This window comes from Crotalus tigris, unplaced genomic scaffold (assembly GCF_016545835.1).
Source record: "Crotalus tigris isolate CLP2741 ecotype Arizona unplaced genomic scaffold, ASM1654583v1 scf7180000018103.2265978, whole genome shotgun sequence".
Classification (NCBI taxonomy): domain Eukaryota; kingdom Metazoa; phylum Chordata; class Lepidosauria; order Squamata; family Viperidae; genus Crotalus; species Crotalus tigris.
In genome coordinates, this window is record NW_024096824.1 from 980,554 (window position 1) to 1,007,191 (window position 26,638).

The window sequence follows — 26,638 nt, forward strand, 5'->3', positions numbered from 1 at the left end:
TTCTGGCGAGGGGGGGGAAAGAAATGGGCAGTTTTTGGCATTTCCCCCCATGGCACCCACCTTTTCGGCAACAGGAATTGTATCCTTCACCTCCAGCCGATCGAACTTCTCCTTCAGCTGTTCGAGTGAGGGGTTATGGACTGCGGACTGAAATCTCCACTCTCCGGAGTTATCCCATCCCATCGACCCATTTCCTTTCTTGCCATCCGCAGGTGAAGAACCCTGGGACGGCAGCAATAAGAGCTCCTCTCCAGCGGTTACAGGAGTACTCCTGAGCTGAGGGTCAGCCTCGGCTTGAAAGAGGTCCACTAGGGCTGTAGCTCCTTCCTGCGGTGCCAGCTTCCCAGGATGGAACACCCTGGCTTTCAGCCGAGCCCCTGCCAGTGACGCCTCCTCAGTGGCTGGAGCGCCAGCCTGTGCTCCGACAGCCTGAGTCCCGTTGTGGCTAGCAGCGGTTTCAATTTTCTCCTCCATCTCAAGTCTTCACCGAGTCTTTACCGCTCCCCCAAAAGTGAGTGGGTAGGCGGTCGGGGCCCAGCATCCCAAGAAAATGAAGTTTTAAGAGACTTGGTTTAATGTCATGGTTCCGACAGACAGAGACAAATAAAGCAGAACTCCAAGGCTTGTAAATTCCTAAAAGAAAATGTTTATTAGTTACAAAGTATCGGCATGTCAAAAGTGAAACCACACGTAACAATCCCCAATACAAAGTTAGGAAATCCCACCCCTAAGTCTATGCAAGCAACTACGTTCCCCAATACATCTTTTTGGTGGGTTTTTTACGCAACGCCCAGCCTGCAATCTCCAGCAGCCGATGACCTTGATTCCCATGGGATAAAAGTTTATTTAGACTAGCAAAGCACCTGGCAACCTCCCTCCCTCCTTTCTATGTGTCAAACGAAAATGAATAGGGAAATGGCTACAGCCATGCTCATTTTTAGACACTAAGTCCAACCCCTCTTGAATTTCTTTGACCCTCATTTGGTGCCAATTTAGTGCTGAACTTTAGTTGACTAGTTTCTTGTATATAAGAACTGCAACCTAATGTATGATCCTGATTCTTTGTGCCTGACAATAATTATGTTACTTTAGATATAGTAAAAAAGTAGAAAATATATTTGAGGATTGTTTAAATTGAAAATCATAAATATTTCATTAAAGTTTATGAAGTGATTTTTAAAACTTATTGAGATTTTTCCACATTGTTGCTGAAGCAGATTTATGGCTAATGATCTTATTTTTGACAGAATAATGATACTGAAGATGAAGAAAGATTATGGAGAGATTTGATCATGGAGAGAGTCACAAAATCTGCCGACGCCTGTCTTACAGCTATCAACATTATGACATCACCCAACATGCCCAAAGCTGTATATATTGAAGATGTAATAGAAAGAGTTATTCAGTACACTAAGTTTCACTTGCAGAACACACTTTATCCTCAGTATGATCCTGTTTATCGATTGGATCCACATGGTGGTTAGTATAAGAATAAATAGATATATTGATTATCCTGAAAGGCTAATAGCATTTAAATTGGAGGTAGGGATGTTACTGTCTGGCCATATTAACAAAGAAGCATGGAATTAGAGTGGCTACTTCAACATTTCCTTTAAGTAAAAATGGATCTTTGTTTTTATTTTTGAAAGACCCAATTTCTGAATTTTGCCATAACTTTTTCCATTCTGTACTGTATCATGTACAATTTTCTTTAACAAAATTTAGGTAACCAATGTATATATTAGCCTTCTACAGTTTAGAGCTTTAATTTTTTATCTTTATTTAAGCTTTCACTTGTTCTGTACCAGTGAAAAACCTATTAGCTAAGTTAATGTTACCAAGTTCTTAATTCATATGTGCCTGTTTTACATATTGCTTTTCTGTCATCTATAATACTAGTCATTCTGTTTTTAAACCATTAATTTTACTGACATTATTTTAGTTAATTTTATTTTATTCTTTTTTTCATGATGATTTTTTATTTCTTTTCCTAAAAGTATGTGATGAATTGATGAAAAGAGAAAAATATAAACCTCAAGACATTTTTTTGTCTCTCCTCTGATTTGTAATATTGCTAAAATGCAATTTAATTTGATTTTTTTAGGTGGTGTATTAAGCTCAAAAGCAAAGCGTGCCAAGTGTTCCACTCATAAGCAGAGAGTAATAGTGATGCTGTATAACAAAATTTGTGACATAGTTAGTAGTTTGGCTGAATTACTAGAGATACAGCTTTTAACTGACACTACAATTCTTCAAGTAAGTTGGATCCATGTCATTCTGATTTTTTCCCCCACACTTTTTACTACAACTTTCTCCTTTAGTAGGTATTTTAATAACTAGAATAGATTGTTCCTCAGTGCTTAATAATAAAGCTTTAGACTGTTAGTCTGCTAGAGTAATTCAATATAGTAGTGTGGAAATTCAGTTCTGAATATAATAAGAATAGACAAATATAATTTTGAAGATTAGTAAAAGGAAAAGAGCCTAATGCTGGGAAAGATTGAGGGCAATAGAAGAAGGGGACGATAGAGAATGAGGTGGCTGAATGGAGTCACTAAAGCAGTAGGCATGAGCTTAAATGGACTCCAGAAGATGGTAGAAGACAGGAAGGCCTGGAGGAATGTTGTCCATGGGGTCGTGATGGGTCGGACACGACTTCGCAACTAACAACAACAAACTTCTATCTGGTTTTCTGTCTGGCCAACAGTGTTGTAAAATATTTGGCTTTCTAACCATTGCCAACTCTAGATATTTACAGCTGCCACCTCTTAGCTTTCTAAATGTTCTTCTTATAAAGGGATTATACAGTGTTTGAACATACTTCCTTGTAATTGTATTTCACTAGGCTAATATGGAAGAACAGAAGTACTGTAAAAACAAAGAGATAATTTGTTTTTTCCCTTGCAATTTTACACTTAAAATTTCTTTAAACTTAGAATTATGTTTAATTACAACTGTAAACTAACAAAACTACTTCATTTAAAAATGTGTACAATTTTAAAAGACAATGACAGCATTTAACTTAAAACATTTTAATCAATTTGTCAGCCATAATGAATCTATCTTTTCTTTTTTTATTTATAGATTTCTTCAATGGGAATAACACCTTTCTTTGTAGAAAATGTCAGTGAACTTCAGTTATGTGCCATCAAACTAGTCACTGCTGTAAGCATACTATTTAAACCAGTAGATTTATATTTTCTGTATTTACGTACATAAAACAATAAAGGATTCATGAGTTACTTAAATTATTTCTTTACCAAAAGCAGTCCATTTTAAAACTTTCCTAAACTGTAGGCCCTAAAAGCAATTGTAATTTTTAAAAATGTAGTGTGCAAATGCCAGAAAGTAGTCTATTTTTAGCATAGATTGTCCATCCAACAAAGTGAGAATTCTAGTCATTGCTGCAGTTGCAGATTTCAAGATTTGTCTGAATTACTTTAAAACACAATTATAAAATATGTAAATCATCTATAGGATAATTGGCAATAGTAAGTTAACTTAACAAATTAATTCTATAGGAGTGGAGCTAGTTAAGAACATGTAAAATAGGATTAGTAGTTTATTGGGAAAAAATGTAATGACATTTTCCATTGTGTGCTTTTCCTTTATAAAGAACAATATTTTTAAAAAAAGACATTGATTTTAAACAGGTTTTTTCAAGATATGAAAAACATAGGCAGTTAATATTAGAAGAAATTTTTACTTCACTTGCAAGGTTACCAACCAGCAAAAGGAGTTTGAGAAATTTCAGGTAATATATAACAGCAAAACTTGTTTTTGATGCAATATATATCATTCATATGTATATATATATATCTATATATTTATATATGGTTTAAAATATGCTTACCTCTTCCACTGGAATATGGAAATTAACATGTTTAACTGCGTTCGCCCTGTATTAATTTCTGATGAATGAACAACATAAGGATTATTGAATTATAGTGGTGGAATTACTAGAGCAAGGCGGTTGTAGAACAAAAAATACAAGAGATGAACTGGGGTAAAGAATCATACTTTGATTGTCACTCAGGCAGAATTGGGGCATATTAGAGGGTTTTTTAAAGAAACAAAATAAATACTTTACATGAATTAGTCAATAAATTCCACAATGATTTGTTTTGGTGGCTAAATAGAAATTCAGTTAAGAATGACAGATTCTATCAGTGCAATGTAGTAAATACAATGCTATCTTAAAACTGCCCAGACTTGGTTTCACTTTTCCTATTAGCTAGTTAATAGGTCTATGTCTTAGTTAAATCTACAATGAAAAAGTAAAAAGGAGAAAGGGGGAGCCATGTATGAAACCTAGCTTTTAAACAAATGTATTTTTCAGAAATATAAACGATTATTGAAGAAAAATGTTTTTAATGTGAAGAATGCTTGAACTTCATTGTGAATGAAAATATTAATTTTGTATAAACTGATATTTGTTCCAGTCATATCCTAGGTTTTGTATGTTTCACTCTTCTGGGATTGTTGAATACAGTAGCTTTCTATTTGCAAATCAGATCTGAAGTTTACTCATAGTAATGGGATGCAATTCTTTCTCAAAGGTTGATTCCATCTGAAAGCAGTCACTATCTGAAAATTTGTTATGGATTCAAATGTTTGTTGTTGATTTTACTTTTGATAAACAATAAAGAGTTTTATATTTATTCAACAGATTGAACAGCAGTGATACAGATGGGGAACCTATGTATATTCAGATGGTGACTGCATTAGTCTTACAATTAATTCAATGCGTTGTGCATCTACCATCAGGTGAAAAAGATTCTAATTCTGAAGAGGAATCAAATAAAAAGGTGAGTCAATTTTGAAAATATGTAATCGTTTCTATGTTTAGATTAGTCACTGATGTGAGGAATAAAAATATAATAACCATAGGAGTACATAACAAAGAAGTTGAAAAAGAAGACAGTGAAGAAATTTTCAACAAAAGGAAACAAATTAAACTAGAGGAAGTAGAGAAAGAAGGATATAGGAAACAGAACTGATGGATTAAAGGAAATGCAACTGTAGAGAAGTGAAACTTATTTTTTCTAATCTTCAACTCAGTTATCTGAGTTTAGCTATCTACTATTAACTGACACTAGGCCATATATCTTCTAGAAATGGTGTATGTCCTTCATATTTATAACTTGTCCCAATTCTGAAGAATTCTGGGAAATGAATAATAACAAACAAAATTATAACATTGTATAACAGTAATATAAAACAATTATACACACAGAAATTCTTGAATAAAAATGTGACAGTCTCTCAATCAAATTTAAAAGGGCTGAAAGTTCACAGACAATGAAAATTACAGATTTTGTTTGTAAAATGTTAGTAGGGTAGAATTGCCTGTACCGCTTGAATAAACTGCTCTAAAGAATGAAGGCTATTTTGAGGAATGCCTGTGTTTGGTCTAGTCCTATTTACTTTTCCCAGAGTGGGTGGCAGGATTATAGTCAGATCCTCTTCCCCATGACCTGTCAAATTTAGTTCTGATATATTTCATCCAAAAGGCCTTTAAAGGTAAAACCTAGCACATTGAATTCAGCCTTGAACCTACTGGCAGTCAGTGCAGAGTTTTTAAAATTGCAGTTAGATTGCAGTGAGATAATTGATTTACTAAAAGTCTAATTACTACATTATGTACCACTTTTGCAAGTAAGAGTCATAGCCCCAATTACAGTGTGTTAATAATACTTTATTGCCTCTTAATTGTAAAGTAAAGATAAACATTTTTTCTAATTTACATCACAGCATTATTGCCATTTTGCTCCTCGTCATCTATGGTGAGAACTGTATATATTCATCCAGTGTTACATAAATTTCAATACATGTTTAGTAACTGTGTTTTGTTTTGTTTTAGATTGATCAGGATGTCCTCATTACAAATTCATATGAAACAGCTATGAGGACAGCACAAAACTTCCTTTCTATTTTTCTCAAGAAGTGAGTAGATCTCACATTGTGTATTCTAGGAATTATTTTTATTGAGTAACTCTAATTTGTGCCCATGGATTTTTTTTAATATTCAGTAAGACAATGTGGAAATGGGAAACAAGATAGAGTTAGATCTTAATTCTAATAGCACAGCTCATTTCATATGTTGCTAAAAGTAGTGTAGAAAATTAAGCAGATATCTTCAGAGAAAATATTAATTTAAAACTTGAGACTATTTAAATTAAATACTTAGAAATAACATTCTACCTTTTAATTATTTTTCTTCTTACTCTAAAATTGAAATATTGTAGGTTTTGATCATTCATCAAAATACTTTTTCAACACTATTAACAGTAATCACTGTCAGCATGTATAAATATATTCAGCAACTGATTGACTACATGCTTCTGTAGCCTAAATATCATTCCTGTCTTCACTCTATTGAAATTCTAAATTATAAAACATACATACAGGTAGTCCTCGATTTACAACCATTTGTTTAGTGACCATTCAAAGTTACAATGGCATTGGAAAAAGCAACTTATGACCACTTTTCAGACTTACAACCATTGCAGCATCCCCATGGTGATGTGATCAAAATTCTGGCACTTGGCAGCCAGCATGTATTTATGACAGTTGCACTTTCTGTGGTTATGTGACCACCATTTGCAACCTTCCCATCCAGCTTCGAATAAGCAGATTCAATGAGGGAAGCCAGGTTTGTTTAACAACCCTGTGATTCACTTAACAACTACAGTGATTTGCCTAACTGTGGCAAAAAGGTGGTAAAATGGGGCTCAATTGTGGTTGTTTATTGAGGGCTACTTGTATAGTTCTCACTGAGAACTAATTTATAAGTAATTAGGATTCAATAAATTAATTCCATTAGTGTTCTGCTGGTGAAAAGGGCACCACTGAGTTTTTTTCTTCTCTCATTTTGGAATAAGAGTCTTTCTACAACAGATTGGGTATATGCAGAAAAGTTCCTTTGACAGTGTGAATAATGAAACTCCTGTTCTACATGTGCGTCATATATTAGTTATACATTACTTTAGGACCATTTGTAACTTTCTAGAGCTTATCCAGTTTTCTGGTGGAACCATGCCAGTTGTACCATATGACTAGATTTTAGATCCTACTGATCAGAGTTTTTTTTTTTTAAATGCCATGGATGGTATTAACATATTCTTGATAAATAAAACATCTTTTTGCTTTATTGAAATTCTTTAATTTTTACTACTTTTTGGTAAGATAGAAAAAATATGGGATAAACAGCATCAACACTAGATGGATTCTTAACAGGCTGACCAACCACACTTAATGGTGTAGTCCTCAATGGAATTATATCTACATGGAGGGAATCATGCAGTGCAGATGTTATGGCTCTGGCTAATGAAACACTTCAAAGAACTTCCAGGCATTGATTTTCCTAAAAGTCATTTATTGTTACAAAATGTCGGCACAGTCATAACGGAGGTTTCTTATAGCGGGCGAGCCGAACATCTAGCTTCACTACTGTCTGGTACCACTCCTGTAGCCGATCAGGTACTTCTCGATAGATGCATGCCTGAGAGAGGTGATCGTCTAATCCTTCAATGAAGTATTGAATCAGGGATTGTTCTGGCCACCCCTCTATTCGGCCTGCTATCTTGCGGAACTCTCGCACGTACTCCAGGGAAGACCTGCCGGCTTGTTTTATTTTGTGGATCTGTTCTGCTGCTTTGAGGCCTATGGATGGGTCCTCAAATCTTTCTCTCAGTCCTAGGAGGAAAAGGTGGGGATCTCCCAGTTCGGGGGCTTGCTCACTATATAGATTGTTCAGCCATTCAGGTGCTTCTCCCTCTAGGTTGGATGCAATGACATCGACCATGGCACCTGGTTCCGGGTAGAGATAGGCCCAGCGATTCAAGTGAGAACGCACTTGGTTGAGGAAAAAAATCAGCTTCTCTGGGTCCCCATCGAAGGTTGCTTTGAAAGGTGGTGCAATTACAGGCTGTTGCTGCTGGCCCCATCCTGGCTGCAGATTTATGCCCAGGGATTGCACGTTCAGGGACTGTAGCTAATCTCCCTGCTGCGGTTGGTCTCCCACCAGCTGCTGATCTCCTGGTTTCTGCACCACCCCAAGCTGTTGCAAGGCCTCTATTAGTTGTGGCAAGCTCAGTTGCTGCTGATCATCTATCTGTGGGGGGTGCCAATCTGCCCATTGCTGCAGAGGCCTCAGTCTGGGATTCCCTCTGTCTTCAGGACTGCAGTCCCTGGTTGGGGAATCCAGGGTCTGATCTACGAGGGAGGGGCTGTAGGCTTCTCTCTGCAGGAATTGGTTTCTGCTTTTCACATCTGGGGTTTGAAATCTTTCCAGTGACTCACCCAAAGTTTGAGTAGCAGGCCATTCGTTAGCTCCGTACCAATCTGCTTTTGAAGTCTTTGCTCCCAGCTGGGAGGTCTGCCAGAATTCATCTTCCCACTCTGGGTTATCAGTAGCTGCTGGGTCTTCAAGCAAACTCCCTTTTCTCATGATAGATTTTCTTCCCCTGAATCTTTACCAGCTCCTCTCAAGGTTAGAGGCAGTGAACGGAGTTCAGGATCCCAGGTCGTTTGGAAAGGATTTGAGATCTTGGCATGATGTTAAGGGTTATTTTTCGGTTTGTTGGGGTGTTTCACATGAAACCTTTTGACCAATCTATCAGCTTTCACTTCACTGGATTTCACCCAGGTGGCTTCAGATACCTAGCTTCCATTGTACTAGGTACTGCAATTTCCCTTTAAAAATTCTAGAGTCAAGAATGCGTTTCACTTCCTCTCTCTTTCCCGGGCTTTTCCCCCCACCCTCTTCTGCTCTGCATTAACTCTAAAAATACCAGACAGTTCTGCATATTGTCAAAACAAAAATGTACAGTATTTGCAGTATTGACAGCAGTTCTGTCTTAGGCCTAATATTCTTCAACATTTTCATAAATGACTTAGCTGATGGGATAGAAGGAGAACTCATCAAATTTACAGATGACACTAAATGGGGGTGTGGGTGGGGGTGGGGGAATGGATAATCAGATAGGCTCAAGATCCAGAAAGTTCTTGATAGACTGAACACTGGGCCCTGTCCAACTAAATGCAATTTAGTGGTGAGAAAAGTAAGGTTTACACTTAGGCAAGAAAAACAAAATGAACCGATATAGAATAGGTGGTATGTGGCTCAACAGCAGTAACTGTGAGAGGGATCTAGAAGACCTAGTGGACAACCACTTAAAGGACTATGCTGCAGTTGCCAAAAAACCAATGCAGTCCTAGGCTGCATCATCAGAGGGATAGTATCAAGATCACATGAAGTGTTAGTACCGCTTTATACTGCTTTGGTAAAGCCACATTTGGAATACTGTGTCCAGTTTTGTTCACCATGATAACAAAGAATATGTAGAGATTCTAGAAAGGATACAAAGTAGAGCAACAGAGATGATTAGGGGGCTGGAGGCTAAAACATATGACAAATGGTTGCCAAAACTGGTATGGCTAATCTGACAAAGAGAAGGACTAGGGCTGATATGATAACAGTCTTCTAATATTTGAAGACTGTTATCACAGAGAAGAAGGGGTTGACCTATTCTGCATAGCACCTGAGGGCAGCACAAGTAATAACAATGAAAACCTATCAAGGAGAGATCCAACCTAGAATTAAGGAGAAGTTTCCTATTGGTGAGAACAATAAATCAGTGGAACGGTTTGCCTCCAGAAGTTGTGGATGCTCCATCTTTGGAGGTGTCTATGGAAATTTTCAGTCATCCAAGTCATGGTTGTTCCAAAGATGCTTTTTTTAAAAAGGCAGAATTGAAGATGCTTCTTGGATGAGAAGAGAAATGATTTCAAGAAAAAAACGAAGTCAAGTTGCCTTTTGAAAAAGCACCTTTGGGACATCCATCCTGTCTGCAGATTAGATAACCATTTATCTGGAATGGTATAGGGTAGTGATGGCGAACTTTTTAGAGACCGAGTGCCCAAACTGCAACCCAAAACCCACTTATGCATTGTTGGGTGCCGGATGGGTGTGGCCCATTGGGTGGGCGTGGCTGAGGTGGTAACAGCAGACTGGGTGGGACTAAAAAGTTCAATCAATCAATTCCAACTTTGCAAAATCTTTTTTTTTTCTGCAAGTTGAAATTGACTGATTGATTGAACCTTTTTTTTTTTTTTTGTACATGGCAGAAGCCTAGAGCAAAAAGGTTTTATAAAACCCAGCTGAAGGCCTAGGACTGAGGGGACAGTGCACGTGCCCACAGAGAGGGCTCTGAGTGCTGCCTCTGACACCCATGCCATAGGTTCGCCACCATTGGTATAGGGTCTCCTGCTTAAACAGGGAGTTGGACTAGAAGACCTCGAAGAAGATCCCTTCCAACTCTGTTATTCTATTATTATTTTTCTACTACACCCTTAAATTAATTCACTAGTTTATTAGTCCTCTTAATTTGTTCATTAAAAAAAAATCTTCAAAGCCTTGGAAATATTCATCAGAATACCTTATCCTTTTGGTGTGATGTTTGGCCTTTGACTTTTGGGCCTAAAGGCTCATTTTATAAACATGAATTCCGGCATTGCAAGAACAAATATCTCCTGGATGGGCATAAACTTTTATCTTTGTTTTTTTTTTTTAGAAGTTTCCATAAAAAGGCTAGATGTTTACTGAACATGCTAATCACAGAAGATTTGGTTTCTTTTTTGTTACAATCCACTATCTGTGATAACCCACTTCAAACAGTGGTTTTAGTTTTTCGTCTGATGCTTGTTTGTAGTATCATGGGATAGGGAATTGAAAGGGAAGACTGTGGCTGTATTGGTGCATATTTGATTGTTTCATGGCTGGACGATTGTAATAATATTCTGGCAGTTATTTCCAATTCTCTATATTCCTTGATTCTATTACTAAGGTGACCAACTTTTTTACAATGAAAAGGAGGACACAAATAAGTTGAAGAAAAAAATATCGTAAAAGCTGGCCCAGCCCATGGAAGGTCAACTGCCCGCTGCGCCCCCGCCCACAGACGCTCTGCCAGCACCACTGACCTGCCGTGTAGAGTGGGTCCCGCGGCTCCCAAAGCATCAGCCGTGCCGGCTCCGGGGGGGGGGGGAGCCCACCGTCGACACCCCCCACCTGCAGCCGCCCTGCCAGCACCACCGCCCACCCTGTGCAGCCCTGTGTAGAGAGGGCCCCGCGGCTCTCACAGCACTGGGGCAGCCGGCCGCTGCCGCCCTTCACACCCCCGCCTGCAGCACCCCCGCCGCCCCTGCCTCTTGTGCCCACAGCCATTATTGCCCTAGCAGAGCCAAAGATCAAGAGAAACTTACCACTCCAGTCTCCTCCAGGTATCTTTGGAACTAACTAGGAGATGGTGTAGTTGGGTAGCAGGGAGGGGTGCAAAGTTCCTGCTAATTCGCCTTCGCTGCAGACAACTTGCATGTGCAAAGTTTGCCGGCCGGGTGTTTTGGCGCACTCAGCAGCAATTCCTATTGGCTATCAAAAGCCAATAGGGGGAGTAGCACAGCTCATGCAAAAGTTGAAAAAAAAACCATCAAAAAAAGGTGCCAGAACGCTGTTCTGAGCGTTCTATGAGGAAAAAAAAAGCCCTACAGATTAGTCTTCAAATATCAAAAAGGAGGACATGAGGGAGGACACTTTTTGAGGGAGGACAGAACTTACAAAAGGAGGACTGTCCTCCCTAAAGGAGGACGGTTGGTCACCTTACTATTACCATTCAATTTGTTCTGGACCTTCTGCTCTATCCCCATGTTTGTTACATCATAGGCCTCTTCACTGGCTACCAGTTCATATACTGATGTTTATGTTTAGGGTCCTCCGCATTTCCCCTTTATCTGTCGGCTTTTATTTATCCCTACAACTCTGTTTATTTGTTACAGGTAGGCCTGGACTTACAATCATTTGTTTAATGACTGAAGTTACATCAGCACTGAAAAAAGTGACTTATGACCAGTTTTCACGCTTATGACCATTACAGCATTGCTGTGGTCACATGATCAGCATTGAGGCACTTGGCAACTGACATGTATTTATGACTGTTGCACTGTCCTGGGCTCATGTGATCACCATTTGTAACCTTTGTGACAAAACCAGGTCCCTAGCATCTTAGAAAAAGCCAACAGGGTTAGGACCAACATTCTTCTGAAGGAATGTTAGGGCCAACATTCTTCTGAAGGAAGAACATTCTAGAGGACAAGTGCTTGACAGAAAAAGCCCATCTATTTTACATTTCTGAGCTGATGAGACCTGGAGCATGCCTATCTTGCCAGACGGGTAGGACAGGTAGAAACAACCGGGGAGAGATGGTCCCTTAAATAACTCAGTCCCAACCCATGAAGGGCTGTAAAAGTGAAAAACAGCACCTTGAATTACATCTGGAAGCATACCAGTAACCAGTGCAATTCACAAATTGGTGGTGTCACATACACTGAAAGATCTCTGGCAGCAGAAAGTCCAAACACCCAAAACTGCTCAGTCTTGTTTAGGTTGAGCCCAGGGAAAATTGGGAACTGGACAAAAACATTGAAAGTAGGACCTCTCATTAGAATTGGTAGCTTAGGTAGTATTTTATCTTATTCAGTAGGATATTCTCTTAAATATTATGTTCTTTGTTTATTTTAGTTTTAAATATTGGTTTTACTGATTGTTGTGAACTGATTTTATTGAATGGATTTCTGTAACTTATGTTTTCTTTTTGCTGGCATAGCAACTTAGTAAAGAGTTATTACTACTATTTTAATTTAATGCTAGTTTAATCCTGAACTATTATTTAGTCCACAAAAGCTCCTCTTTACCCATGGACATTGAATCTTGGAGGGAAAATTCAGGACTTGCTTTAAGAGCTATTCATCTGAATTGCCCTCTTTACAATAGGAGTAATGAAACTTCCGCCTTGTCCATCTCAAGATCGCCAAGAGTGCAGCTGATTACATTCTTTCATTCATTTCATTCATTTGCTGTATATTTTCCCAACAACAACAATCCAGTGATGTAGGCTGGCCTGAGAAAGTGTGAGTGGCCTTAAATCAACCAGTGAGCTTTCATGCCCAAAAGTTATCTTGAACCTGTGACTTGATTCTTAACTACAGTACTAAGTATGTCTCCTAGTAGGTTCCATGTGATTTTTCGAGGAAGTATCATTGATCCGTCTTTCATAATCTTAGTCCATGAATATATACTCCCTAGAACAACTCAAGCAATCATTACACACGTTGACCTTTTCCATGTTCTGGAATTTCATTAATTAAATATGCTTTGGCCTGATTGCATGACACACAGCTTTTTGAAATACTAGTCTCTCATATTCAAGATTTTTTTGTCTCCTTGAAGATGTTCACATATGAGTTGTCCTGTCATGACCTATCTCCATCATTTTTAATTTGGTTTTTTTTAGGACTTGAAGATTATAAAGAGTTTGGCCTTTGCTCTGAACTTTAGGACCTGCTGTCCATTTTAATTTTTTAATGGAGCTTGTGTTCTGAACCTAATTGTTATGTTTCTAAAACCTCTTTGGTTTATTTGACATCTCATTATCATTGTCGATGCTGAATTTGAGGATTATGATACTTTACATTTTTTCTATATGAATAGTGTACAAAGTGGTCCTCCACCAATGAGGTACAATTTGCTTTTTAAATAACTGACTTCTAGTTGCATAATCTCATGGTATCTCACCACAAAGCTCAAGCTGTTCTATTTGGTCCATAGATCACCTCAGCTTCTAGATCTATTAAAAGAAATATTCCTTTATTCGTTTTCAGATTTTCTGATTCGTAAGGACAGTAGATACACACAGAGAGTTTAAGCCTTATTGCTTATGTGACTCCATATGCTTCAGCCGTTTTCAATTTCTTCCCTAATAAGAATTGGCCTGTGTGGTTTTCCAACTGCTAAGCTATTTAAAGGCTGCAACTTCATTTATTTGTTCTGTCCGTTTTTGGATATGTCTTCTATAGGATTAGTACCTCTATTTCACTTTTCCAGGTACGGACATAATACATCTACTCCTCTCAGTTCAGCCTTGAGTCAAGAAAATCTCTCTGGAAATGTTCTCTCTGCTTGTTCTCACCACTGATACATCCATGCCCAGGTGAGGAGCTCACATCTGAACAGCCTGCATCTGAGGTGCTTGGTCAAGGCATAAAGCATTGCAACACTTCAGTGAGCTTGAGCTCCTTGTAGTTTAGATTACACTGGCAGTTTTTTAAGGCTGTCCCTGTGGTCAGATTTTCATGTTAGACAGTTCCTTGGTAAATATAAAAAAGATGGTACAAAGTCTGGCCCTCTTTTTTTATTTTAGAGCATTGATATATCTGACACTCCATCTTCATCTTGGCAATTTGTATGTCTGAAAACAAGAACATACCAAGAATTACAGCTCTACTAGAATAGTGACCCACAAATGAAAACTATATTAATAGTGACCATTATCAGATGCCATTTGGTCAACCTGTTTTACAAATTGAGACGGGTAATGTGTAATATTTTGCAATTGGGGCTAAGGAGATCGCTGGTCTCTTGGTAATCCATTTTTTCTTGGAATGGCCCTGTTTTAGGCATGTTTGTCTATTCTGCTGATCAGAATCGTGACAAAGATAAAAGATTAACCAACCATAATGTCATCATATCATGTTAGCATTGACAACAGCCATGGTTCACCATTTGCTTTATCTTGTTTCTACAAATACCTCTGCCTTCTCAATCTCCTCTCCTTGCACTGGAGAAACTTTTTCATCCCGTTCTTGAGATACAGGAGATTATGGTAGCTTCTGAGAATCTTTCTTTTCTATTCTGATATGTAGAAATTCTTTGTAGAAACAGTAATTTTATCCCATGAAATTTCACATCCATTGTTTTTTTGTCTTTTACTTGTATTTGAAAGAGCAAAGTTTGGTTGTATTGTCCATTAAGATCTACCTTGTAGAATACTTTGTTTCTTTTTTCTAATCCTTTTGTTAAAGTATTTCATGAAAAGTTTAGCGTATTTTTCTTTTCCTTTACTCCCATATATTTTACAGTACCTCATCGCTGCTTATTCATAGAGTCTCTCCATGGCTATCACCAACAGTCTCCTCTCATGAAGTGTAGTTTTTCTAGTAACTGTGACATCAGCTTGTCCTACTGGGAGAACTGTTTGACAAATTATTGTTGTTAATTGCGAAGTTGTGTCCGACCCATCGCAACCCCATGGACAACGTTCCTCCAGGTCTTCCTGTCCTCTACCATCTTCTGGAGTCCATTTAAGTTCACACCTACTGCTTCAGTGACTCCATCTAGCCATCTCATTCTCTGTCGTCCCCTTCTTCTATTGCCCTCAATCTTTCCCAGCATTAGGCCCTTCTCCAGTGAGTCCTTCCTTCTCATTAGGTGGCCAAAGTAAAGTTTGACAAATATTCTATATTATATTTAGGAAAAATCGTCTTTTGCTCAGATATTTCCTCCCTTTTGAATCAGTATGTCATATAATATAATCTATCTTTTTCCCCACCATTGGAAATGATCACGCCATACTTTAGATCAGACAAGGCAAACTCATGATGTCGCGCAACGTATTGTGACGATTTTGCCATTGCCGGCAATGGGGTGGGTGTGGCTTCTATATGATGCGTCCGGTCCGTGGGCTGGCAGTTTGACACCCCTGCTTTAGATGGTTGTTATACTCTTGCTTTTTAGCTGGACCATGTGGCACCATTCCTGTAGTGGGAGTTAAACAAAGCGGCTACTTAGGCTTAGTCTTTCACTTTTTTCCATAGCTGCAGACTGGGCTTTTATTCCAGTTTGGAACATGTTTTCAGTCACTTCATGATGACAGGATACTCTTCTAGACATGAATCTGTTTTGTCACTCATATGTGTGGATCACTGAGATAATGATGATGGAGAATTGGTTACTTACTTGTAGCTGAGTTGTCAAGTGGTCATCTGGGAATTCAGAAAATTCACTTCCCATTCCTTTCATTGTTCCTTGGATTTTCTGTGTTAGTGTTAGTGAAGGATTTCTGTGGCATAACGTGTGATGGGCAAGGCTGTCCCCAAACAATTCTGTAAGCACTAGAATGGTGCTTCTCAATCTTGGTGACTTCCACATGTATGGATTTCAGTTCACATAATTCCTCAGCTAGAGTAGCCACAAGTGCCTTATATGGAACTTGAGTATCTACACATATTGAATTTGTCCAGACTGAGAAACACTGCTGCAGAATGTTGTAAGAAATGCTTAGCATAATCCATATGTGAATTTACAGATGATTCCTTGAAGAATTGTAGTTATAGATAAATAACAATTTCTTGTAAAAGGAAGTTGAATTATGTTAGATTTAGCCTAGTCATCCCTTTCTATTCAAATGTTTGTTCAGTTCAGAAATTGGATAAAATCAGATAATTGCTGGTGATGTTTTTTAAAGCCCTGATGCAGGACAAAGATATTGGAAGGGCAGCCCAATTCCTGCCTTACAGAGATCTTTAGAGGTCCTCTGTCACATTTTAACAATCCATGAAATTGAAACTGAGCAGAGGGTACTTTTTACTGCACTTAAGCTCTGAAACTTGTTTTAAGAGACACATGTCTTTTTTTGCTAACACTATTTAAGAAATAATTGCTATTTTCTGCTTCAGAGGAAGCTTTGGTGTATAATCCTTGTTTTAAAACAATTTTTTTATTTAACCTTTAAAATGATTGCTATTGTATTTTTCTACTGGTTACTTTTATATATTGATATTGAATATGCAGGTATTTTATTTTTCAGAAATGAGTGTCTTTTTATTATATGTTGCCTAAAAAATTGGAAAATTAGCAGAATAGAAATATTTTAAATATATAAATAATCTTGCCATGTTCTACATCACTACCAAATGACAGAGGATTATTATTTGACCCATTTAACTGATATAGTAAATCTTTTTGATGATTGGAATTATTTTTACTTCCAACTTCCTTTACTTTGACAATTCCCAAGTTTATAATATAGTTTGTGTTTAATGTGCTTCCCATTCTCATTTTTTTTTCATCAGATGTGGTAGCAAACAAGGTGAAGAGGATTATAGACCTCTTTTTGAGAACTTTGTTCAAGATCTTCTTTCCACTGTCAATAAACCAGAATGGCCAGCTGCAGAATTGCTACTTAGTTTATTGGGAAGATTACTAGTAAGTATATGAATTTAAAAAAAATTGTTTGCAGTTTAACAAAGACTTGTTCTTTATCACAGCTTAGTACATCATTCTGAACCTCAGATGTTTTTGGTGAAAAGCTCAGTCTCAGTGTGCATTCTTATAGGTGCATCTTCTACTTTTTTCTTAATTCTGAAGAATTGTCATAACAGCCCCAGATCTCAGACTATCTAAAATCTTTCCTCAAATTTAAGGAAAGTGGGTATTTAAAAAATAAATCTGATGTGCAATTCAGTTCTAATTTGAAAGCATCATATTTAAATTTGTATGTTTAGAGTTTATTTCAGTTTTATAAGAAATTAGATTCATAGTGTTGATTAATTTGTTATGGCCAGTTTTAATCAGTTAGATAACACTTCCAAAAGAATTTGCATCAAGATACAAACCTTCATCCACTAGCATTTGTGCAAATAATAAAAAAGAGTATATTGTTTACTTTTAACTGTGGTTTTTAAGTAACTGCTTGTGCTTATGTGCAACCTGGACATGGGTGCATAAGCTTCTAAAGCTGCTTCTGTTACCATATTTTTTGGGAAAAGATCAGGCAATGTACAAAGCATATTGAGGGAGAGAGAACAGGTGTGACAAAAGTTTTGTGTTTTTGTTAGGTTCATCAATTCAGTAATAAATCAACAGAGATGGCTTTGAGAGTGGCATCACTTGACTATCTTGGAACTGTAGCAGCACGATTGAGAAAAGATGCAGTTACTAGCAAAATGGATCAAGGCTCTATAGCCCGAATTTTAAAACAGGTTTGATGCTTTTTTTGGTTCTAAGGAAAAATGTTTGAATAATGTTTGCATAATTATTATAATAAAAATATTTTTATTAAGATGTATACTAAAGTATAATAAAAAGTAACATGAGACTGAATATGTGTATTGTCAGAAACAAAAATATTTTTTTTGATGTTTCTTATTTTAATCAATTTAACAATAGTAATATTGAGAGGAGAGCCAGTTTGGTGTAGTGATAAAGGCATCAAGTGAGAAACTGGAAGATTCTGAGTATTGATTTATTTGAAGTCAGCTGTCTGGACAAGTCTCTGTAGTTTTCTTGGCAAGATTTTAAAAGTAATTTGCCATTGCCTCCTTTCTAGAACTGAAAGAAAGTGACTGGCCCAAGGTCACCCATCTGACTTTGCCATCTCCTTAGCTCATTTCAACCTTTTCTCCTTCATGAAAAATCAGGATATGAAAAAAATCTACCTATTTTCTACCAACTCACTTCTGTGATCAGGTTTTGTCCATTCCATCACAATATAACATGTTAAATACACATATTTTTTCTTTGATTCTTTAAATATCATGGGCAAATAGACTGAATTCATAGATATTTGTTCTCATTTGGAAGATAATATTTTGGGGCAATTGCAGTAACTGGAAAGACTAATTTTTTAATGAACAAAAATGAATTGGTATTGCATTCTAATATCTCATTTCTACCATTCATTAAAATCATAAATGTATTATATTCTATAGAACCAGAAATTTTCTACGTAGATAAGATTTTTATAGAGCTATGATGCTTATCTTCAGTAAGCAACTTTCTTCAAGTAGTCCAATTATGTATATTATCTGCTTCGGTTATGAACTGGTGGAATAATCATTAACAGAATTCATTTATAAGGTTAGCTGCAATATTTGCCAATTCCTTAAAATTGTCCCCTTTCTGAAGCTGTATAGAAGGACACCTCCATTCCTAGCTTTAAGATTCATGAACCATTAGTAGTTTTCTCTGAGCATACATAATAATAAGATAGGGAGGACTCATTTCTAACAATATTGGCAAATTATTTCAAAAGAGAGGAAATGCAGATTGCAAGTTTGCATCGAAGTGCTTCCTGGTTGAAAGGATTAGCCGGTGACAGCACTGTTGCCTGGGGGATGCCCATTTAGGGACTCCTTTTATATCCCTGGCAGGAGCTGTAGTGAAAACGAGAGCTCACCCTGCCCCACGGCAGCACTCAGGTCTCAAACATGGGCTTGCTAACTTCCAACCTAGCATCCTAAACATGAGCCATCACGCTCCTAATTGCAAATTATTTCTGTCTAAATTTCTAAACATGCCTCAAGTTACTCAACACAGGTAAAATACATGTTGCAGTCTTGAAATTTAGACAGTCATTGCAAGTTATGACTGCCTAAATTTCAGGACTGCAGCGTTTATTTTATCTGTGTTGAGTAACTTGAGGCATATTTAGAACACATAGCCATGTTAGTCTTACTTATTCTGATGTTGGGAAGTATATCAAAAGTTTATTGCTATGTTTTACAGGTCTCAGGAGGTGAAGATGAAATCCAACAGTTGCAAAAGGCATTACTAGATTATTTGGAAGAAAATACAGAAACTGATGCATCATTATTGGTAGGTTGTTAGAATAAAAGTTGGTTTAAAATAATTTTTCCCAATAAAACTAAGCAGCAAGTCTTTGGACTCATATATATTCTGCATTTGTTTTTCACTTAAAAGGAGGTTGGTATTTTCCTTTCACACTGCTCCTTAATCAGGCCTCAGACAGTCCATTTGGATGGGCTTACGGGTTTTGAGTCTACTGTGGGCCTCAGTCATTTATTATTATTTATTTATTTTGATTATTTATATCCCACCTCTATGCAAATAACCCAAAGTGGCAAACATATTACACCTTTGTCCTCCTTTTTTCCCCACAACAACAACCCCATGTGTTGAGTTGGACTGAGAGCCCAAGGTCATCCAGTTGGCTTTCATGGATAAGGCAGAACTTGAATGTCATGCTTATTTCTTGATTATCCCAATTATTCCACAGTCCTAAAGGTAGCATTCAATTATATAGCTGCATACTTTTAAAGCTAATTCAAAATAACCCTCAGATTGCAAATATCTGATTATATTACTTAGAATAATATAATTAAGATTCTGGCATTTGTTCTGTTTATAGCATCATTTTTGGATTTTTTTCACTTTTGTTTTTTGTATTTGCTATGCTTATGAGATTTGAGATTCTACTGATACTTCAATAAATTGTATGTATTTATATTATTAGTTTAATTTTGTAAAATAATAATAAGATAATACAGGTAGTACTTGACTTATGATCACAACTGGGATTGGAATCTCAGTGGTTGACTGAAGGTGTCGTTAAGCGAGACACCACATAACCATTTTGCTCAATGACCTCAATCCTAGCTCTCCAAGTTGCAGTTGTTAAGCAATCATGTGGGTTGTTAACTGGATAAGATAAGATAGATAAGATAACCTTTATTGTCATATTTTACCATGGGCACATTGGCACACATTAAAAATGAAATTCTGTTGCTTGTTCTCAAAAGTGTACACATATATAACACACATATAAACATGCTATATACAACATATGTATATGCCTACACCCTTACCTATACAGTGGGGCAAAAAAGTATTTAGTCAGCCACCAATTGTGCAAGTTCTCCCACTTAAAAAGATGAGAAAGGCCTGTAATTGTCATCATAGGTAAACCTCAACTATGAGAGACAAACTGAGAAAACAAATCCAGACAATCACATTGTCTGACCTGGAAAGAATTTATTTGCAAATTATGGTGGAAAATAAGTATTTGGTCACCTACAAACAAGCAAGATTTCTGGCTCTCACAGACCTGTAACTTCTTCTTTAAGAGGCTCCTCTGTCCTCCACTCATTACCTGTATTAATGGCACCTGTTTGAACTTGTTATCAGTATAAAAGACACCTGTCCACAACCTCAAACAGTCACACTCCAAACTCCACTATGATGAAGACCAAAGAGGTGTCGAAGGACACCAGAAACAAAATTGTAGACCTGCACCAGGCTGGGAAGACTGAATCTGCAATAGGCAAGCAGCTTGGTGTGAAGAAATCAACTGTGGGAGCAATAATTAGAAAATGGAAGACATACAAGACCACTGATAATCTTCCTCGATCTGGGGCTCCACGCAAGATCTCACCCCTTGGGGTCAACATGATCACAAGAACGGTAAGCAAAAATCTCAGAACCACACGGGGGACCTAGTGAATGACCTGCAGAGAGCTGGGACCAACGTAAGAAAGGCAACCATCAGTAACACACTACGCCGCCAGGGACTCAGATCCTGCAGTGCCAGACGTGTCCCCCTGCTTAAGCCAGTACATGTCCGGGCCCGTCTGAAGTTTGCTAGAGAGCATTTGGATGATCCAGAAGAGGATTGGGAGAATGTCCTATGGTCAGATGAAACCAAAGTAGAACTGTTTGGTAGAAACACAACTCGTCGTGTTTGGAGGAGAGAGAATGCTGAGTTGCATCCAAAGAACACCATACCTACTGTGAAGCATGGGGGTGGCAACATCATGCTTTGGGGCTGTTTATCTGCAAAGGGAGCAGGACAACTGATCCGTGTAAAGGAAAGAATGAATGGGGCCATGTATTGTGAGATTTTGAGTGCAAACCTCCTTCCATCAGCAAGGGCATTGAAGATGAAACGTGGCTGGGTCTTTCAGCATGACAGTGATCCCAAACACACTGCCTGGGCAATGAAGGAGTGACTTCGTAAGAAGCATTTCAAGGTCCTGGAGTGGCCTAGCCAGTCTCCAGATCTCAACCCCATAGAAAACCTTTGGAGAGAGTTGAAAATCCGTGTTCCCAAGCGACAGCCCCAAAACATCACTGCTCTAGAGGAGATCTGCATGGAGGAATGGGCCAACATACCAGCAACAGTGTGTGCCAACCTTGTGAAGACTTACAGAAAACGTTTGACCTCTGTCATTGCCAACAAAGGATATATAACAAAGTATTGAGATGAACTTTTGATATTGACCAAATACTTATTTTCCACCATAATTTGCAAATAAATTCTTTCCAAATCAGACAATGTGATTGTCTGGATTTGTTTTCTCATTTTGTCTCTCATAGTTGAGGTCTACCTATAATGACAATTACAGGCCTCTCTCATCTTTTTAAGTGGGAGAACTTGCACAATTGGTGGCTGACTAAATACTTTTTTGCCCCACTGTAAATACATATAAATATTAATCACTGTCCATCTTGAATACATAGCAGAAGGAGAAAGCTTGAGGGTTCAAAAGGTTAGTACTATATGGAACAAAACTGTGACTGAATCTGGATGTTCTGCTTCGGATACCACGAAACCACCTCCCAGAACAAGGAAAACAGGTCGTGAAGAGGGTGTGTAGTATCCCAAACAATCCTGCAGACCCTGCTCAAGCAATGCTTATATGCTATGTCCTGGATGGAAGGGAGGGAACTGGCAATAATCTTTTCTGCCATCCTCATCACTCTCTTCATTGCTTTCCTGTCTGAAGTAGTGATGCTTCCAAACCAGACTGTAATGCAATATGACAGGATGCTCTCAATGTCCTGGAGTGCCAAAGAAAGGGCCCTCTCCCTGTCTCACAACACCAGAGTGGCCTAGGCCCTCTCATCACTCCATCATGCCTGGTTTCACTTACCTTTGCCTTTTTCTGCAGTCGCAGTCTAGCCAATGTGAGGCATGGCCTTCCTACTGAGGCTGCCTTGTGCCATCCTGCAAGTGAGTCCCATTCTCATGATTATTGGAAGGCTCCTTCTTCGAATAGTGTGATTTGGAGAAAGAGCCTCCCAAACAATCATGAAAACTATCAATTGATGAGGACTAGCACTGATGATGTTACCTAGTTTGGGTAATGAAACGTCTGCAAAAAAACAAGCAAGCTCAGAGAACACCAGGGACTCCTCATGAGAACATATTTGCTATCTTTCCTAGCCTAGGAAAGCTAGAAAAGCTACTGAATGTGGTCATTCTAAAGGGTTAGAAATCCTTTTAGCCTTAAGAAAGATACTATTCACTAGTTTTCTAGTCTTCCTAGGGTTAGAAAGCTAGACAATATCATTCTGAAGGCTAGAAACCTTTCTACGTTGGCATTCACTAGCTTTCCAGCACTCTTCCTGATGTGGAAGAGAATGCCTCAGCTGGGCTGCAGAAATGGAGCTCAGATCTTCATGGAGCACTTGGCAACTGGTAAGTGCGCATGAAATGTATTTGTGTGACCATTTGGGCAGCACAATGTTTTATAGTGCCTGGAAGTGCTTTATAGGTCATAAAACACCAATTCCAAGACTGGTCAAAAATCAAGAACTACCTATATAATACATAATGCTGCTTTTCTTGTAGAAGGTTCCAGTTCAGTGACTATAGGAATTTGCCTTATTTCCAGTGTGCCACTAGTCCATTTCATGCAGTATTGTTTACAGCTGATTTTCCCAGTTTAGATTTTTTCAGATTAAGGCAAATTCCATCTTTCCTCACCAGTTGCTATGCTGGCTGGGGCTGATTGAAGGTGGCTTAAAATATCTGGATGTAGGTACAGGTAGTCTTTGACTTAAGGACTGTAATTGAACCTGGAATTGTAATCGTAATGTGGTGCTCATTAAGCAGATCAACACACGACTGTGTCTGATTTTACATGTTTTTTTTTTTTTTTTTTTGCTGTGGTTGTTAAGCAAACACTGCAATCATTAAGAAAACCCATTTTCTTCAATGGGCATTTTTTTTACCAGAAACCAGAAGTAATTGCTTGAAACTGACAAAAACTGCTGAAAATTGTGGTCAGAAGATTGGGGGATGTTGCAAACGGCCATAAATGCAAACTGGTTGCCAAGCACTCAAAATGCAATCATATAATTGGGGTGTGTACGCTGCTGTTGGAACTACAGAACTGGGTAATAAGTAACTCTGAGGTCATTAGATGAGGATTACCTGTATCTGCATTAACTGGTAGTAGCTCTCTTGAATTATATGATATTTTTAAAATAGTAATTAATTATTAGAGAAATTCATAGCCCAGTTTTCTTTTCCCATAATATTCAAGGTGGCTTACATAAATTAAATGTATATCTATATAACTATAGCTATAACTATATCTATCTATATATGCATAAACATACATTTAATCTAAAAATGGTGGAACAAGAAATAATACTGAAAACCTTTTTTAATTGAACAGCCTCTGACATTTCTCTTTGTTCCCATTCATGGTCCTATTATACCAGTTTTCTCGGAAATTTTATATAGCTCAGTGGTTTCGGGATACCACTATGGAGACTGAGAAAGCAATGAAATCTCAGAAGGATGAAGATTCATCTGAAGGAACTCACCATTCAAAAGAGGTTGAGACAACAGGACAAATTATGCACCGAGCAGAAAGTCGCAAAAAATTCCTTCGAAATATCATTAAAACAGCGCCATCTCAGTTTAGTACATTAAAGTGAGTTTTCTGGACTGTTCGGTAAAAACAAGTTTATTTTAAGGCTCTATTTGGCTTACTTGTGTTGATGTATTTTTAATTATCTGCAATTGGTTACAGGATAAATTCTGACACTGTGGACTATGAAGATGCTTGCTTGGTTGTTCGCTATTTGGCCTCTATGAGGCCGTTTGCCCAGAGCTTCGATATTTATTTGACACAGGTAAATTGTGCAGATTGAAATGCAGATTGTTTCCTGATTTCAAGCACTTATGCAAGATTTGTTCATTGCTGAGCATAGGTATTTAATAGGCTATGATAACACCACATATTTCCATGATTCTTTTTTAATTTTTATTTATCCTGCATGCCTTTTATACCTTCCTAAAATATAATTCATTCTATACATGTGATAATTAAATTGAATCATTGTCCTAGAAGGATAAGGAAGGATAACACCTTTCATGAACTTCACCTTTATTGATTTGCATTTATTATTAGGGATGTGAGCTGTATCTTGTTCGCTATTATTATAGTGCTATCATAAATATAATCCTAATTTAACAAAGTGATTGTGCATATTTCTTGGGGAATGAATTATCAGACATAGACAACCAACATTTTTTCCAATCTGGACTCTCTGTTTAATCAGTTTATACACCTGCCAAGCTTAATTAAGATTTTGGACATTGAATTAAGAACAAATGAACAAAAATAAGTGAATCAAAAGGGAAAAATATAATACAGTTAACCATAATAATTCTGTTAACCTTTAGAACAGCGGTCCCCAACCTTTCTGGCTCTGTGGACTGGTGGCAGGAGGGGGGATGATTTGGCCTTTACATGTATTGCTTGCACAAATGCAGCTTTGCACACTTGCCCGTCGCTTGTGCAGCCCAGTTCCAAACTGGCCCCAACTTGGCACTGGGCAAGAGACCATGGTTTGAGGACCCCTGCTTTGAGAATTTAGCAACTTTCTCCAATGTCCAGAGTAAAAATCATATTTTCAAAGTCTAGTGAAAGGCCCTCAGGATTACAACCTGTTGCATCCTGAGAATATGCTGTTCCATAGGGCAGGTCCCATAACAAAGAAGACATGCTTCCTATATCCCATCATGTGGTATTGCTTCATAGAAAAAATTCAAAAGTATGTCAACCCTATTAGATCTTATGGGACAGGCAGGGTTAATTAAAGCTCGGTAGTCCTGTAAATAATCCTGTACTATGTAGGATTTCATAAGTGGTAAACATACCCTTGAATTGGACCTGGACAATTTAAGAATGTGCACTTGGCAGATCAGATGGTTTTCTGCCAACTCTTAAACTGTATATCTTTTCTGTCTGGGGGAATGATACCCACATCTAGATTTAATGCTGGAGGGTCATCACATGGAGGGGATGGGGAGTTGCTAAGACTCACAGCATACAATCTTAGCAGAGTTAAGTCTAAATCTGTTCTTCCCCATCCGGACTCCTGCAGCCTCCAGATGCTGGGGGGGGAGGGGGGGAAATCTTGAAGTATCTCTGGCTGGGATGGAGGAGCATAATATGCATCATCCTTACATTGATGATACTTATACCATGTCAGTGGATGATCTTGCCCAACAGCTTCATGTAGTTGATAAATAGAGAAGAGGGAAAATTTGAATCTTGAGCCTCTCTTCTAGGGTGTTAGCAGTCCTCTCACTCAGACTTTGTATCTTTTGTAGATTTTATGAACAGCCTTTCTATTTCCTTAACTGATATATTTATGAAGATAATAAAGAGTACTCGGCTCTATATCGAATGCTGTGATATTCCACTGCATTCCTCCCTCTATGTGGACATAGACCCATTAAGGATCATGTGTTGGCTATGGTTCAGTCAAAAGCGAAGCTATCTGATAGTGGGATCATCCATCTCACATTTTTCAAGGAGTCTATGGTCTAACTTATCAAATGCTTTACTGAAGTTTAAGAACACAGTATTTACTTTGTCTACTAATCTAGTCACAATGTCAAAGGAATGCCAGCCCTCTACAAGAAAACAGTAGGATTTGTCTGGCACCTATTTTGAACAAATCAATGCTGGCTTCTGGTAATAATCGGTTAGAAACTAAGAGCTCACAAGTCCATTCCTTGATTAGCCCTTCAAGGATTTTGCCAGGTATTGATGTCAGATATTGTTATAATGCATAGAATATTCTCTTTGCAAGATTATGACAGATAGCTAAATAGCTGCTTTTCATTTTGCTTTAATCCTAGCATGCTTCCACTCCAGTTTTGTTTTCAGAAATTAATAAGCAGTGCTTAACAAATGC

General features: G+C 37.8%; 1 protein-coding gene across 4 annotated transcripts in view; it reads left to right on the top strand.

Moving 5' to 3' along the window:
* Positions 1-26,638, top strand: part of NIPBL (NIPBL cohesin loading factor) — a 197,330-nt gene that overhangs the window by 140,703 nt on the left and 29,989 nt on the right. For all 4 annotated transcript variants that reach the window (XM_039347918.1, XM_039347920.1, XM_039347919.1 and 1 more), the window contains 11 exons: positions 1,248-1,479; positions 2,105-2,256; positions 3,085-3,165; positions 3,654-3,754; positions 4,670-4,808; positions 5,864-5,946; positions 16,969-17,101; positions 17,734-17,877; positions 19,403-19,492; positions 24,146-24,360; positions 24,460-24,562. In XM_039347918.1, coding sequence (XP_039203852.1) covers positions 1,248-1,479; positions 2,105-2,256; positions 3,085-3,165; positions 3,654-3,754; positions 4,670-4,808; positions 5,864-5,946; positions 16,969-17,101; positions 17,734-17,877; positions 19,403-19,492; positions 24,146-24,360; positions 24,460-24,562 — 1,473 coding nt within the window. The remainder of the gene's footprint in view (positions 1-1,247; positions 1,480-2,104; positions 2,257-3,084; positions 3,166-3,653; positions 3,755-4,669; positions 4,809-5,863; positions 5,947-16,968; positions 17,102-17,733; positions 17,878-19,402; positions 19,493-24,145; positions 24,361-24,459; positions 24,563-26,638) is intronic.